The sequence below is a fragment of the Mus caroli genome, chromosome 15 (assembly GCF_900094665.2).
Source record: "Mus caroli chromosome 15, CAROLI_EIJ_v1.1, whole genome shotgun sequence".
NCBI classification, from domain to species: Eukaryota; Metazoa; Chordata; class Mammalia; order Rodentia; family Muridae; genus Mus; species Mus caroli.
In genome coordinates, this window is record NC_034584.1 from 6,907,539 (window position 1) to 6,922,451 (window position 14,913).

General features: G+C 40.7%; 1 protein-coding gene across 4 annotated transcripts in view; it reads right to left on the reverse strand.

Moving 5' to 3' along the window:
• Positions 1-272: 272 nt before the first annotated feature.
• Positions 273-14,913, reverse strand: part of Ttc23l (tetratricopeptide repeat domain 23 like) — a 59,918-nt gene continuing 45,277 nt past the window's right edge. Inside the window, exons 11-13 of one of the 4 annotated variants that reach the window (XM_021183481.2) lie at positions 10,088-10,170; positions 2,317-2,417; positions 273-407 (exon numbers count right to left, since the gene is read on the reverse strand). In XM_021183481.2, the coding sequence (XP_021039140.1) occupies positions 2,342-2,417; positions 10,088-10,170 (159 nt within the window). In that variant the 3' untranslated portion in view covers positions 273-407; positions 2,317-2,341. Of the gene's footprint in view, positions 408-2,316; positions 2,418-4,149; positions 4,778-10,087; positions 10,171-14,913 lie in introns of those variants that run through there. The other 3 variants (XM_021183482.1, XM_021183484.1, XM_021183483.1) reach the window with 3 other exon arrangements.

Genomic DNA, 14,913 nt, shown 5'->3' on the forward strand with positions numbered 1-14,913 from the left:
TCCAGCCCTCTCTCAGCACGTGGTTGTGTTCAACCCACAGTAGCTAAAAGAAGAAAGTCAAGACTTAACTGAGGTACAATTAGAAAAGAGCAATGGGAGGTGAGAGAGACCCAGAGACATGGAGTACTGCCTAAAGGATTTCTTTACCAGAAAGAAACCAAGATCCTGGTTTCTAATAGCTCTTACATATCCTACCCACAAGGCTGTGAAATGGAAGTCTTTCCTCAAGAGTCATTAAAATCCTTAGTTTAAAACAAAACAACACAAATCGCTTCCACTTTGGCTCTGTTGCTGCATTCATGCTGATAAACATATGGTGTGCTCTCGAATTTTGGTTAGCAACAAGGTTGTCTTTATTGTTGTCTATCTTATGTAGAGTTTCCAGTCCCTGATAACACTCTCAAGATCTAGAAAGGAAGAAAAGGGATTTTCATTTGTGTTGGTTCTACTCTCCAATGGCAGATGCCCCTGCCCCAACACCATATCACTCATTGCCTTATCAGTGCTGAAAAGCTGTGCTCTTTCTGAGGCTAGGACAGCACCTTGTGACTTGACATTACCATATCAAACCATGTTGAATGAGTGTTTAAACAAATTCAAAATAGGACTAGAGTCTTGGATTTGGCCCAAAAGACCAAAGCTCTTCTTCCCTCGACTTAAATGACAAACTCTGGGTATCGTGTCTACCTGGGTTGCATTTAACCTGCAGCTGAGGAAAACCTACCTAATTTACCCAATGTACTTCAGGATTCTCAAATAATTTCCGATGGGCACAGAGATTCAAACCCCACTCTGTAAGAGGACCCACCTTGCCTGTTTCTTCCTATTAAGGCTTCTATGCTCCCATTCCTTATACTGGAAGAGCTGAACTGCTACTAGGATTGTAGGCCAAAATACTCATCCACAAAGTTTCTATGAAGAGTGCTTTTCAGACACCGTGCCTTCAGTCTAAACCAGGGTGATTTCATAGCCCTTGGAGGGATGGAGTAACTATATTCCACAGAAATCTGATACACAATTTACAAGGAACTTGGGGGTTTAAATGTACAATTTCACTTAAGATTGTTTCGTGTTCTGACTACTACCGGGCTACATAAGATACAGGAAGTTACCTATGGCTTTAGTTACCTTGTCAGTAACAAGAGATAACGTTAGCAGAGGAAACGGGCACAGATTCAGTTCTGCTCAAGGGTCCCACTAAATCAGAGGTGGGCAAAGATCTGAGCTCCATGACTGCTAGGAGAGTGAGTCGGCCAGCTGCCACATGGTGGCAGGATTCCCCTGTCCCAAACCCTATGTTGTCAGACACACTGATTTGCACTAAGTATAGTCAGTCTCTTCTTTGTGTTTGAGTGTTCATTTCTAACTGTGTTTCCTTTTCTGTTTTCAGGGGTTCTGGATCCCATTTGAAACATTAACCAACAAAGTGTTTTCCCCATGAGATTAGTGTTAGCTTTCCCAAGCAGCCAGCCCCTGTCTCCATTTGCTTTGAGCATCGATGCTCTAACAAAAGATCATGAAATCACAATAATAGAAATGGCTGACAACCTAGTACACGGTTACTGTGGGTGAATGCTTTGTAAGCGCTCCATTTGTTTCTCATAGTGATCCTGACCCAAGGATGGTACTCATCTTTATTTTATAGACAAGGGAAATGGGGCTAGATAGATCTAGAAAGTATTCATGGTCCAGGGCTTCCTTTTCCCAGAGCTACACTGAAAGTATAACCCACTGTGTTGCCAACAGTGACCTCAACGCTTAGGTGTTCTGCCTGTCACACCTCCCAAGTAGCTGAGACCATAGGCAGATGCCTCATGGTTAGCATTTGAGCTGCTACTCTTAACTACGGTGAATCGTAAGGAACAATTAGGTCACAGGGACATGTTCAAGTCAACTTTCTATGATCGGGTAAATGGTTGATTGTTGACATAATTGTTATTCCTAAGACTGCATCATGCCTTAAAGAAGAACCCCAAATTCTTTACCAAACTATAGAAGGACTCTTGAACCCTCAGATCGAGCATGTCCTACACCCTTTGATTTGAACAAGTGACTGTTGCAAAAGGAATTTAGGTTCATAGAAATAAAATAGCACTAAAAAATATTAATTTGCTCTACAGATGTAAGGAGCAGATGTCGTGAATTCCCAGTCCAGTTACAGCACCCACATCACCTTGTTGGCTGCTGCTTGTTTTTTTCCTAAGCTGATTTTGACCACAGCTCTTTCCCACTCCAGGGAGACTGTGTGCATCTCTCGGCAGTCACCATTCCCTATTGGAAATAGGAGCAAGAGCTGTGCAATTGCTAAGTACTTACCATTCGTCCTGGGCATCACCCTCCTTCACTCCATTCTGTCTCTGCATGCACTTTTCTTCTTTCCTGGATCAGCTACTTTTTTCCATCTGGATAAACTTGCCCTTTGGAAAACAGCTCAATGGTTACACCATGGAGGCTTTTCCGGGTCCTATAGCTACTGTCTCATTTTTATTCTCATCACACAGTGGGCTCTAACCTGGAATGCACACTCTGTATTTTACTGTTTCTTTGAGCTCCTTCTTGCACCGAGGGCTGCCCCCTTACCGTGAATGACCGTGGTTTATTTACCATGGTTATCTCTGACATCCGGTGAATGTGTTTTATTTATGTTGCTTATCTGTGACATCTATTGCTGTACTAGTTATTTAGGAGGGTCTTATCAGATGTTGAAAGCATGAATAAGACAAGTAGACTCTTGAGACAGGTCTCTCCAGAGGTAACTGCCCGGGGCCCATTTCTGCCTCTCTCAGCCTCCTAGCCCAGGAGTAGCTGCTCTCTTGTGTTTCTGTGACCAAGAGGCCCTGAGGAAGGACTCAGTGCAGGTAGTAGACACAAGCTATGAAACAGGATGTAAAGGTGACGGTTTCTCTGCTTCTAATTATGTCATAGATTTTTTTTTTTCCTTTCTGGCTGGTGAACAAGTCTACTAAAAGACATTTGCTAAAGAGTAAAATGCAACGTGGAGCTCCACAGCTTCTGTTCTAACTCCATAGACGATTATTAAGATGTGTTGTTTTGGGGTTTGTTGTATAATGTTGTTTTGTTTCATTTTGATTTTTTCCTTACAAGGTTTCTTTTATAATAAAGGTTTTTGTTTGTTTGTTTTGTTTTTGAAGATGCTTGGACCCTAACAGGTCAATGAACTTTGTGGTTTCTGGTTTGTTCTCTTTTTGTAAATATTCTTTTTCCCCCTGTGTTGGAATATGTAGCTTTAAAATCCATCCATCAAAAAAGCTCTATCAATACAACTTCTCAGCTTGCAATTATCCCAGAGAGATTGGCTGTGATGAAAATAAAGCAGATGCTCCCTGCGTTCCTACTTCCGACCAATAAGTCTGGCTTCACAGGTACAGCCGGTATCTGTCAGTCTCCCATGGCCTAGCACACGCTGGTGTGGAGTGAGTGAACACTCTCACTCTGCACTGTAGAGTACAGATACTGTTTGACTCCTCATAAAGAACGCGGAAATGTGGGGCAACTCATACATGGAAAGTGTTGGAACAAGATTTAAACAACTTCATAACACTATGTCTAGTGTGTGCTCTACATTATTCTAGTTAGGACTCTCCTGTAACGGGGATGGGGCACTTTGCAAGGTAATGGTGACTTTCTGGTTATGGAGCACGTCTAGGCAGGTGTTGGCCCAAACATTAATCTCAAGAAGTTGTTCCACTAATGGAGTTCATGCTAATGTTAGCAAATGGCGATGTCCTATTTGTCAGTAAAATGGCTTCTTCATCACCATTCTCTCCACATCTGGAATCTTTGTCAGTCTTTGTCATCATCTCCAATCATACACTCTCCAGGCCAGATGGCTTTCCAAGCCAGCTTACTCACATTAACTCATTGACTTACAACAACCTTATGAGCTGAGCACTCTATGTTTATCCCTAGTTCATGGAGGAGTTGTCCAAGACCATATGCTAACACATAAAAGTTGTACCACAGCCACTGGCTGAATCCCACTGCTACACTAAATTAGCTCTTAACACTGACACTTGAACGACATACTTTAAATTTATTTTTCCATCATCACAAATAAGATGCATGTTATAAAATTTAAAATAAAATAACAGAGATATATAGCACAAAATCTCCACACACAAATGACCAAGAGATAATACTATTATCTTTAGTAATCACATATTTTTAAAAACCAATATGGGTTTTTTTTTCTTTCTCCTTCCAATATATCTGAGGTATTCTCTGTGACTTTCTAAAGCTACAACTCATGGTTTTGAATGACCACGTTGTAACATAACAGCACTCTTTCTTCTGGTTGGCATTTGAGTTTGTCTACCATACTTTTTCTTATTAGAAACAAATTGTTAAGGAAGGTAAAGACAGACATGCACATAATTTGTGTAAAGATCTCAAAGGATGGATTTGGAACCATTTTTCAGAGTCATGGGACACACACATTTAAACGTTTTACTAACCGTTTTCCCTTCAAAATACCAACAAAAGGTAGTATAACAACCAATCACATCAACAAAATACGAAGAGGGCGGACTCTGCAACCTTTTTCACAGAACTGGGCTTGTAGTTACAGTCTCCATTATCACAAATTCTCGGCTAACACTTGGATTTGCTGATGCTGCCTGAGACTGGAAATTGTCAGCTCACGGGTTGTTTACAGCTCCTTAATGTTTCATTGCAATAGGGTAATTACTGTTTTCTGGAGACTTTCTCCTCTGCTGGCTTCTTTTCTGTTTTTTCTAAGGTCTCTCTGAGTCTCCATCTAATAATACAATGATAATGGTTGTTGTCGTTGCTAATATTACTGTATTGACTACTACTACTATTAACTACTACTACTACTAACTATTACTATTACTACTACTACTACTACTATTTCTACTACTACTGTATTAACTACTACTATTACGATTACTACTACTACTACTACTACAATTAACTACTGCCACTACTACTACTACTGCTACTAACTACTGCTGCTGCTGGTACAACTAACCACCATTACCACCACCACCACTACTACAAATCATGAAAGCTGTGTTTCTGACATATATTAAATGCTTAGACATAGTGTTCTTATTATTGTTTGGAGATAGAGTAAGCTGGGAATTCTCACTACATTTGTACCCCAGTACTCAGCTACTAAATCAGGCTATAATCTCTCCCAAATAAGCATGAATTGTCTCCAAAACTCTTTCCAAGCCTCATTGTTTCATATACACGCATTCTGTGGATTGTTTTATCCTTCTCATAGGCTTGGGAAGGAATATTTCTCCTGAGTCCTTGCTCCAAACAGCCAACAGCTTACTAGATATTGCCAAACGGGTGTACAGGGAGTACCTTAAACACAGCATAGGCAACGTGGAAATCATTATCTCCCTAAGTCCTATGTATCTATCCTCCAGGATGGTCTCCTCTGCCAGCACTGCCCATTACACATTCATCTCGTTTTCAGGCCGGGGACTTCAAAGCCAACCTGAGTCTTGCCACTGACACACTTCACATCTAATTGGTTTCAACACAGGTAGCAGAATGCTTCTCAATATATCGTCTATACATTCCTTTCTTATAGCTTAGGTACTTAGGGGTCTCAGCATCCCTCTCTTAGGCTATTGGATCTGCTTGCCAGTGCGCTCCTTCCTTCTCCCTACTTGTCTTTCACATCCATTGCTATTGAAGTTCAGGTCTGAAAGCTGATAATCATTATCATATCCTGTTTGAAATTCTTCCATAGCTGCCTTCTGTATAAGTCTGAACACGTAGTATAGTTTATGAAAATCCCATGGTATGGCCCAAATATTTCACCTTAAGTTTATCCACAGCTTGCTATTATCTCTGACCCTTAAAGTGTAACAACTCACATCAGTAGTTTCTTCACAACCGTGCTTACTGAGGGGCACCCACTCTCTGGCTTCTTCTATCTGCGGGTTCAGTCATCTATGTTTGAAGATACCCTACCCTTCCTGCATGCCGTTTACACTCGCAGTTTTGGCTTCACAACTTATTCCCTATGGTTTTTTATTTATAATTCTATTAAAACACACTACAGAGTAGTTTCAAACTGGTTCTGTGTATGTTTTCTCCGAAAGGAACGTCTCTTGGACACATTGAGTGTTTCTTGTCCTTTAGGAGCTTGACTTAGGAATGATTAAACTGAAGTGCATCTGTGACTCAGGTAGAAACTTGACAACTTCCAAGTTTATTTACAAATCTGAAGTTCTCTCTGCCTTTTCTAAACACTGACATCTTATGTGGTGCCCTTGCAACTGTTGTTTTGCTCTGGAATTAACTCCTGCCCCAAGCAGCCCGTTCTGCTCTGACTTCTTTGCAGAGCCTCCATAGGACACGACTTCAGGCTGCTGGCTATGGCAGTCTAGTGAGGATTTCACTGAGTTCCCGAAGGAGGTGTCACAAAGCACACGAGAGCACACTGGGACACGAGCAGGGTCCCAGGACATCTGGGACTGATTGTTCCAGTGAGATGCTGAAGCCGAGAGAGCAACTCCTGCCCTGCTTTTGGCCATCTGGGCTTTGGCAACTGCCCCATGGCTTTGCTCAGCAGTTCTTGGGAAATGAGATACGGGCTTGTCTCACAGAAAGAAAAACCTTTATTGACGCAATATCTACTACAGCAGAGGACTTCAAAAGACTCTTCTTTTCCCCTTATATGGGCTCTAGCTAGGTCTAGATCTCAGTGTCTTAGCAGAAAGAGAGCAATTAAGAGACTTACAGTTAAAATCCCAGCAGCCTTGCCTCTTCCTGGACAAATTAATGATAGAAACTCGGTTTTCTGTGTCTCCACATGTAAATGGGTTCTGGAGTACAGCCTGCTGAAGAGGCCTCTCCATATGCAGATGGAGACCCTTCAAAGCCAGATTCTTCACATAGTGAAAGAGAGTAGGAAGAACCTGAAATCTGATCAACTTAGGTTCAAGCATGTAAAGAAACTTAGACTGCCTGGCGTCTGCATTGGCTTCCACAAATGTCCCCTAGTTTCTCCTCATTTCATGGCACTTGTCACCTTGAGGCTACTGAGAAAACATATTCACTCCATTTATCTTGCATTCTCCCTTTTGAAATGTTAGAGATACATTTTATTAACTCTTGGGGAATACATGACGTTTTGGCCATCTTATCTCCTACCCCTTCTCCTCCTAATCCACCTCTCGTCTTACCCACCTGGCTAACTTTGCTTCCTCCATTTTTTTAAAGCATTAGAGTCCTGCTAATGGCTATGTAATTTTACATGTATGTCTTTAATTCGTACAGATCTTGCATGGTGTCCTAATTCATAATACAGCTGCTGTAGACAGAGGACACGGTTGCCCTGTAGTCATCCAACCATCCCTGCCCCTTACAGTCTTTCTGCTCCCTCGTCTACAATGGTTCCTAAGCCCTGGGAAAAAGGGAGCATGTGTGGGTGTCTCCTTTAGTTGTGCACCGAGTAGTCACTTACTCTTTGAACAGTGACCAGTTGTGGGTTTCCTATCTTTATCCCCCACCCCCCACACGACCCGCTGTGTGTCAAGTGCTCTGCCATGCACTTGAAGTTCAGAGGACAACTTGTAGGAGTCTATTCTTTACTCCCACCATGTGGGTCCCAGGGATCATATTTAGGTCTTCAGACGTGGCAGTAGGTTTCCTTAACCTACCGAGCTATCTCACTAGTTCTGAGGTTTCTCTTGTTTGGATACAAGCTGGGTAGAATTGTGCCCCAATTTTGAAGGAAAGAGCTTATGTTTCTTCTCTGAAATTGCATGTTGTTTTTGTTTTGTTTCATTATTAATAATTTCAAAACATAAAAGGTGCTTTAAATAGGACAGAATGTCAAAATCTCAAACATGAAATATGGTAATTCTGACTAACAATTACCCCTACTTTCAATTATCCTGACTTGCCTTAAAAGTAAGAGGCAGTGAGTGTTCTATAAGGAAGGGAAGGATGAGTGTTTTGCTAACATTGATTTAGCACATACTCTGGGCACTGGGATATGCATGTATAGACAAGAATTTGCTTAAAAGTCATGCCAACTCATGATATATTGATATTTGTACATTCGTGATGAAAGAATCCAAAGCTCAAAAAGGGCAAATGGTTTACTCAGGTTCATGTGTTGCCCAAGTGTAAAGTGGGTTAAAACCGTAAATCTTACTCCAGGTATGAATATTCCTTACCTTATTCTTAATAGAAAACACTAATATGACCATATATATGACTCATTTAAACATTACGGTTCATTATGTCTACCTTTCAGAAAAAGAATCACTATCATTATTGGCATGTTATTATGATGTTGACAATAAGTGAACATTTAAGACTTAAGGCTTTCCTGAACCCAACAATTATATATGGTCTCATTAATGTAGAAATGAGAGGGAAGCATTGATTATTATAGTGTTGCATAACTACAGGCTAAGGGCATTAAGTACGTTCTCTAAGACGAGAGATCTGAGAGTTGGAGTCTTGAGTTGTGAATCTGATTTTAGCATAGAAGCTAGACGTCTGCCTTCAGAGGCCACACTCTAACGTTAGACAGACCTGTGGTAGATTCCAGCTTTGCCTCTTCCTGGGCAAACTTTATGATCTTTTTATAAAACAAAATACCCAAACATTCTAACCTTCAGGTTTTTTGGTTTTTGGTTTTTGGGTGTTTTTGGTGGTGGTAATTTTTTGTTTGTTTGTTTTTGAGACAGGGTTTCTCTTGCTGTCCTGGAAATTCACTCTGTAAACCAGGCTGGCCTCAAACTCAGAAATCTGCCTGTCTCTACCTCCCAAGTGCTGGGATTAAAGGTGTGCGCCACCACTGCCTGGCTTAAGCTTCAGTTTTATCCTGAGAGAAAAACATACTTACCATCTGTGGTTTATCAGTCAAAAATGGCATGTGTTGGAGAAATGAAAGATCAATATTCTCGCTTGTCATATTCTTTCTGTTTTGGTTTTTACTTTTATTCACGCACACTTGCAAGTGGGGAGCTTCTGTGAGACTGGTCCTCTATATCCCTAACCTGAATGTCATGGAAGGGGCTGAGAACCCAGTTCTCTGGATGGTGGTAAGTAGGCAATAGCTTTCTTCAGCACCCATCTCACGTGTGGACAGAACGGGCTGCGACTGCTCCTGAAGCTCATCTCTGCCTAACCTGGTGAGCCTGCTGAGAATGGACTGATTGGGAATCACTTCTGGTGAATGAAATCAGAATCCTAACCTCACCCGATAGTGATTCCCTCTTTGTTAGAGAACTCGCTTTGAAACTCATACAGCCTCTAGGGTCATATTTACTTGGGGTTCAAATCTTGAAGACTATGGATTACAGAGAATCTTCAGAAGTTTGGTCTTTGTTCTGTCAAATGAGAGCTCTATCTTGGGCAGTTGTGGGAGTTTAAATGAAACCTTTTCTAAGCAGGGCCTAGCTCAGTTGGAGGTTTTATTATACACAGCAGGTCTCTGCCAAGCATACTCTTTGCCTTAAATCTAAGCATCAGCCGGACATGGTGGGGCATGCCTTTAATCCCAGCACTTGGGAGGCAGAGGCAGGTGAATTTCTGAGTTCGAGGCCAGCCTGGTCTACAGAGTAAGTTCCAGTACAACCAGGGCTACACAGAGAAACCCTGTCTGGAAAAAAACAAAAACAAACAAACAAAAATCTAAGCATCAAAAGCAAATCTGAACATACTAAATTGCCTCCAAACACCTGCCCTATATTTAGAGACCTAGATATAGTCACTGAGAAAAGTAATTTTAAAGTATCCATTTATTTGACTTTATAAAAATCCATATTGATATAATATTGTGTCCATCACGCTATCAGCAAAGACCTTGTCTTTCACGATTTGGCTAAAATGTTCAGCACTGAGAGAGATATGCTAAATGTTATTGTAGATGAAATAATATACTGCATATTACTAGGGCCAACTCCTATAATTCCTGTCCTAAACTACTGAATCTGACAAAATCCATGACTGAGGTAAGAGTTTTTGCCTTACTAGGTAAGTCAGCAATGCCTGGCTGAATCAGAGACAGGCATATTCATATACCCAAGTGATGAGATGGCTCGTGTCCAGGGATGGAACTTACCTCTGCAGTAGGGAAAGGAGGCTTTTAGTCTCTATGCTCTTAATGTGTTCACTTCCATAAACAAGACTCTGAATCATCAGACACTGCAGGTGAAGTGAGAAATATAACAGGTTAAAGGGACCCAGAGCAAACACATCAATTGCAAACCTAATTCAGAAGCAGACTAGGGAACCAGGGGTGTCACAGGTCTGTTGCTTCCTCCCCAAAGAGAAAATCAGTGTGCACTAAGGGTTCTAGTTATGTTCTGTATCCTCCATGCAATATATACAAAATCCAGTTTACTGTACCTGTTCTTACAGACAACAAAGTAACAAGATCAATTCCATCATTCCCACATTGATGGAATCCCTCCTTAAGACATGGCTACAATAGTGGTTTCTGTTAGGATTTTTGAACTAAGTCAAAGTCAATAGACATAATCAAAGTCCATGTATGTCTCTCAAAGCTGCCTTCTATTCTGATGCAGACGACTTTATTCTCAGGCAGGTTTCTTGAGATTTTATTACTGATAAGTGTTTCCATATAAAGTAGGATAGTAGAACCAGATTTAATATTTATCTCAAACAACCTACAGAAAGCATACAAAATGTACTAACTGATTTTCAAGACACTGGACATCAGGCAATAAAGGACTGTGATTGTCTTGAAGAGAGAAAGTAAGTGAGTTAAACAACACAATTCTCCCAGGCTACTGCTCTGAGTTTCTGGGCTGCTACACAGAAGAGCCAAAATTACGCTCACCAGAACCTCTCATAGTGCTGAAAGTTAAAGAAGGATCAGGCAAGGCAAGGATCGAGTTGTTAATAACTAGTTTAACCGGAATGAATTTCAAAAATAATTATAAGAGTATGAATAAGATCCTATATCCAAAAAGATCTATAGTATCAGTGACTTTAATCCCAGTGTTCAGGAGGCAGAGGCAAGTAGATCTCTGATTTTAAGTCAGTCTGGTCTACAGAGTGAGTTCCAAAATGTCGAGGGCTACACAGAGAAACCTTGTTTCAAAAAAACCAACAGAAAAAGAAGTCTATGGTATCTGGCACTCAGTTGGCATAATGATAAAAAGCAACCAGTCACAAGTCAACCAAGAAGTGAGGCATGGTGGCATGGACCTATAAATATCAGCACCTGGGAGGCTGAAGCAAGAATGGTCATGATCCCTTAAGTCTAAGAACAACCTGAGCTATAGTCAGACCTGTCACAAAGTATGATAAAGTACACTAAAACTATCATTACTGCCATTGGAACAGCATTGTCTGTCTGTCTGTCTCCTTCTTTTCTTTCTTCTTCCTTCTTTTCTCTTCCTCCTTCCTCCTCTTCCTTCTTCTTCTTTTCTCTCTCTGTCTCTCTCTCTCTCTCTCTCTGTCTCTCTGTCTCTCTCTCTCTCTGTCTCTCTCTGTCTCTCTCTCTCTGTCTCTCTCTCTCTCTCTCTCTCTCTCATGTGTGTGTGTGTATGTGAGTGTGTGTTAAGTTTAAGAAGAGACATGAACAAGTAAAGACCCCCCCAAAAAAATGTGGAGAAAAAGATGTCTGACCTGCAAATAAACTGTAAATGATTAACAACTGGTTTGAGATTAGATTTTTTTTAAATCAATGAACTTGAGAACTTGATATCACAGAAATGAAACTATCTACATAGAGACTAGCCATTGGTCATCTCAGTACAGACAGAAAAATAATTTCATACCATTCACCATCTACTTCTAATTAAAAATTCTCACCAAATCAGAAGAAAAGGAAACATCTTTAACATAATACACTCTCTGAGAAACGCTCAGCTGACATCACCTCAAATGATGAAAGTTGACCTCAATTGTTTTCACAAGGTTTGGGATTAGACAGAGGTGTCTGTTTCCACTATGCCTGATATGGCTTTTGTAGTATAACCAGTGCAATAAAATAAGAAAAAGAAATAGAAACATTCTGGCTTAGAATAAAAGATATGGCATTTATTAGCACATGACATGACTTCTCTGTAGAAAATCTGGCAGAATCTACAAAATAGCACTGGAGATAACAAGTTTAGTAAGTATATTAAGTTCATGGTACACAAGATTAGACAAAATCCAAATCAACTATGTGTCCATATACCAGCAGCAAGCAATCAGAAAGTGAAGTTCAGAAATAACATTTTAAATATAATAAAAGATGCAAAACCAGATAAATATGAGAAAATATTACAAGAATTATATATTTGAAACTATAAAATATAACTATAATAAATTATAATTTGTGTTAACTCTGTGGTTCATGTTCATGAGGGAGATAACAAATACTATTAAACTATCAAATATGTCCAAACAAGCCGGGCAGTGGTGGCGCATGCCTTTAATCCCAGCACTTGGGAGGCAGAGGCAGGCAGATTTCTGAGTTCAAGGCCAGCCTGGTCTACAAAGTAAGTTCCAGGACAGCCAGGGCTATACAGAGAAACCCTGTCTCGAAAAAACAAAAAAAACAAACAAAAAAATCTGTCCAAACAAATCTGTGCTTCTATGTAAGCTCACTCAAAACTCCAGCAAGTTTTAAACTATGAATTGACAGAGTGACTGTAAAATTCCTCTGGAAATGTAAAAAACTCAGAATATCATCCACAGATTTGAAGAACTAAAATTTCCCAATTTAAAGCCTTGTTTTAAAGCTACACTATTCAATATGTATTAGCATATAGACAGATAAGTCAGTGGAACCTGGACGCACATGCACACAGAGAGACAAGTCTATTAAATTTGCTAGCACACAAAGTGGTGGATTTCCCTGTGATATTTTCATTTCCATGCAAGCTTATCATTTTACTCTGTTCTTTCATGCCCAAACCTATTTCCTATTCCTAACGACCCTTTCTCATCCCAGACAGTCTTCCCCTACCTCTCATGTCATGGGGATTCTGTGACCTCTCCTGTGACTCCTTCCCGTTCCCTTTAGACTCCTCTCCTTATAGTTATTTTTCTACTTTTATGTCCTGCACACATGTGCACACACACATACATACATCCAGTTTCAACACACGAGAGAAAAATGTGAAAATGTCTTTCCTCAATAAAATCCCATTGTGTTTACATGCCATATTTCCTTTATAACGTTATATGTTGGGGCAGGAGATGACTGCAGGCCTTTCTATGTGAACCCAAGTTCCTGACATAATGGCTCTGAGACTTAAATAATTATGAATAAATTCCTAGGCAAAAAGCTTTGACTCATTCCCTTAGTAGCTTATAACTTAATTATCTCATTTATTTTATTCTAAGTCCTGATGTGTGGTTGGCTAACTCTCCTCGTTATCATACTTCCATTTCCTTCTGGGTTCAGGATGAAATCCCTTCCAGAGTCTGACTGTCCCCGAAATCTCTCTCCCTTCTAGAACTTCCACCTCCTGTTTCCTGCATTAGCTCATTGGCCAATCATCTTTTTATTGACAGGTGATACTTCTATACATTGCAGAAGATTCTCTCTGTACAGGTGAGCATATAGGATGGTTCCATATTAAATACAACCGGGAATGGCATGGTCTCTACTATTTCTTGCAGCCTGCTGTTTGGGGGCTTGGCTTGTTTCATTTTTCTAAGACCTTGAGGTATATTAAGTTATTTGAGATATCAATGAGTTTTGATATGAGCATTCAGAGCTATAAATTTTCTTTAGAGATTCTTAGCTGCATCTTGTGGATTTAGTTTCCTTGTTTTGAAGGTTAAGTAAGTATACGTTTTAAAACCAGTGTGATTTTATTTATTTTATGTATATGAGTATAACATTGCTCTCTTCAGACACACCAGAAGAGGGCATCAGATCCCATTACAGATGGTTGTGAGCCACCATGTTTGGTTGCTAGGAATTGAACTCAGGACCTCTGGAAGAGCAGCCAATGCTCTTAACCACTGAGCCATCTCTCCAGCCCACCAGTGTGATTATAAAATTGCCTCTGTACTATAGAAAAAACAAAGACAACAAACAAGAACAGTCCCTAGACACAACTTGGAAACTCTGAAACAAGTGGCAGAGTACAGTTCAGGGATTTTTTTTTTTGGGGGGGGGGAGGGTTCGAGACAGGGTTTTTCTGTATAGCCCTGGCTGTCCTGGAACTCACTTTGTAGACCAGGCTGGCCTCGAACTCAGAAGTCCGCCTGCCTCTGCCTCTCAAGTGCTGGGATTAAAGGCGTGCACCACCACTGCCCAGGAATCTTACAGGACTTTGTTTCCTTCACTGACTGCGGCTCAGTTCTAGATCTGAGGAGCAGGGCTCAGTTTCTGTGCACTCAGACTCTTCATCCCCCATCATGCTCACTGTGGCCCAGGTCCCACCGACCCGCTGCTTCCCTGGAGCCCCCTTCTCATGGCACTCTTCACCTTTCCCATCTCATCTTTTGGCCTCAAATCATCATCTTTTCAGTGAACACTTTTCTGTCTCTGCAGGTTCTGAGTTTATGTTTTCCTTGAAGTCCTTCTGTTTCTTCTAAATAATTTGCTCTAAGTTTTCAAAATGAGGACCCCTTTCTCCCATTGTTTAACTGTTTTCTGTGTGTGTTAGCCCAAAATGAGGTTAAATATCTTTGTGGTCCTGATATTTGCTGAAGCATTATATGGACTGGTTCTGATTTTGCCTCTCTACACTTCAGTATTAATTGATCTTTAACACCTTTCATGCTAACTGTGAGCAAACATAGGTTTTATGTTCAGACAGTTGCTTAGCTCGCTGGGTCTTTTTCTGCTTTGTTTTGAAACAGGGTCTCACTATGCTTCTAGGCTGTTCTGGAACTATGAACCTCGAACTCACAGAGATATCTGCCTGCCTCTGCTTCCCAAGTGCAGGGATCAAAGGAGTGTGCCACCTT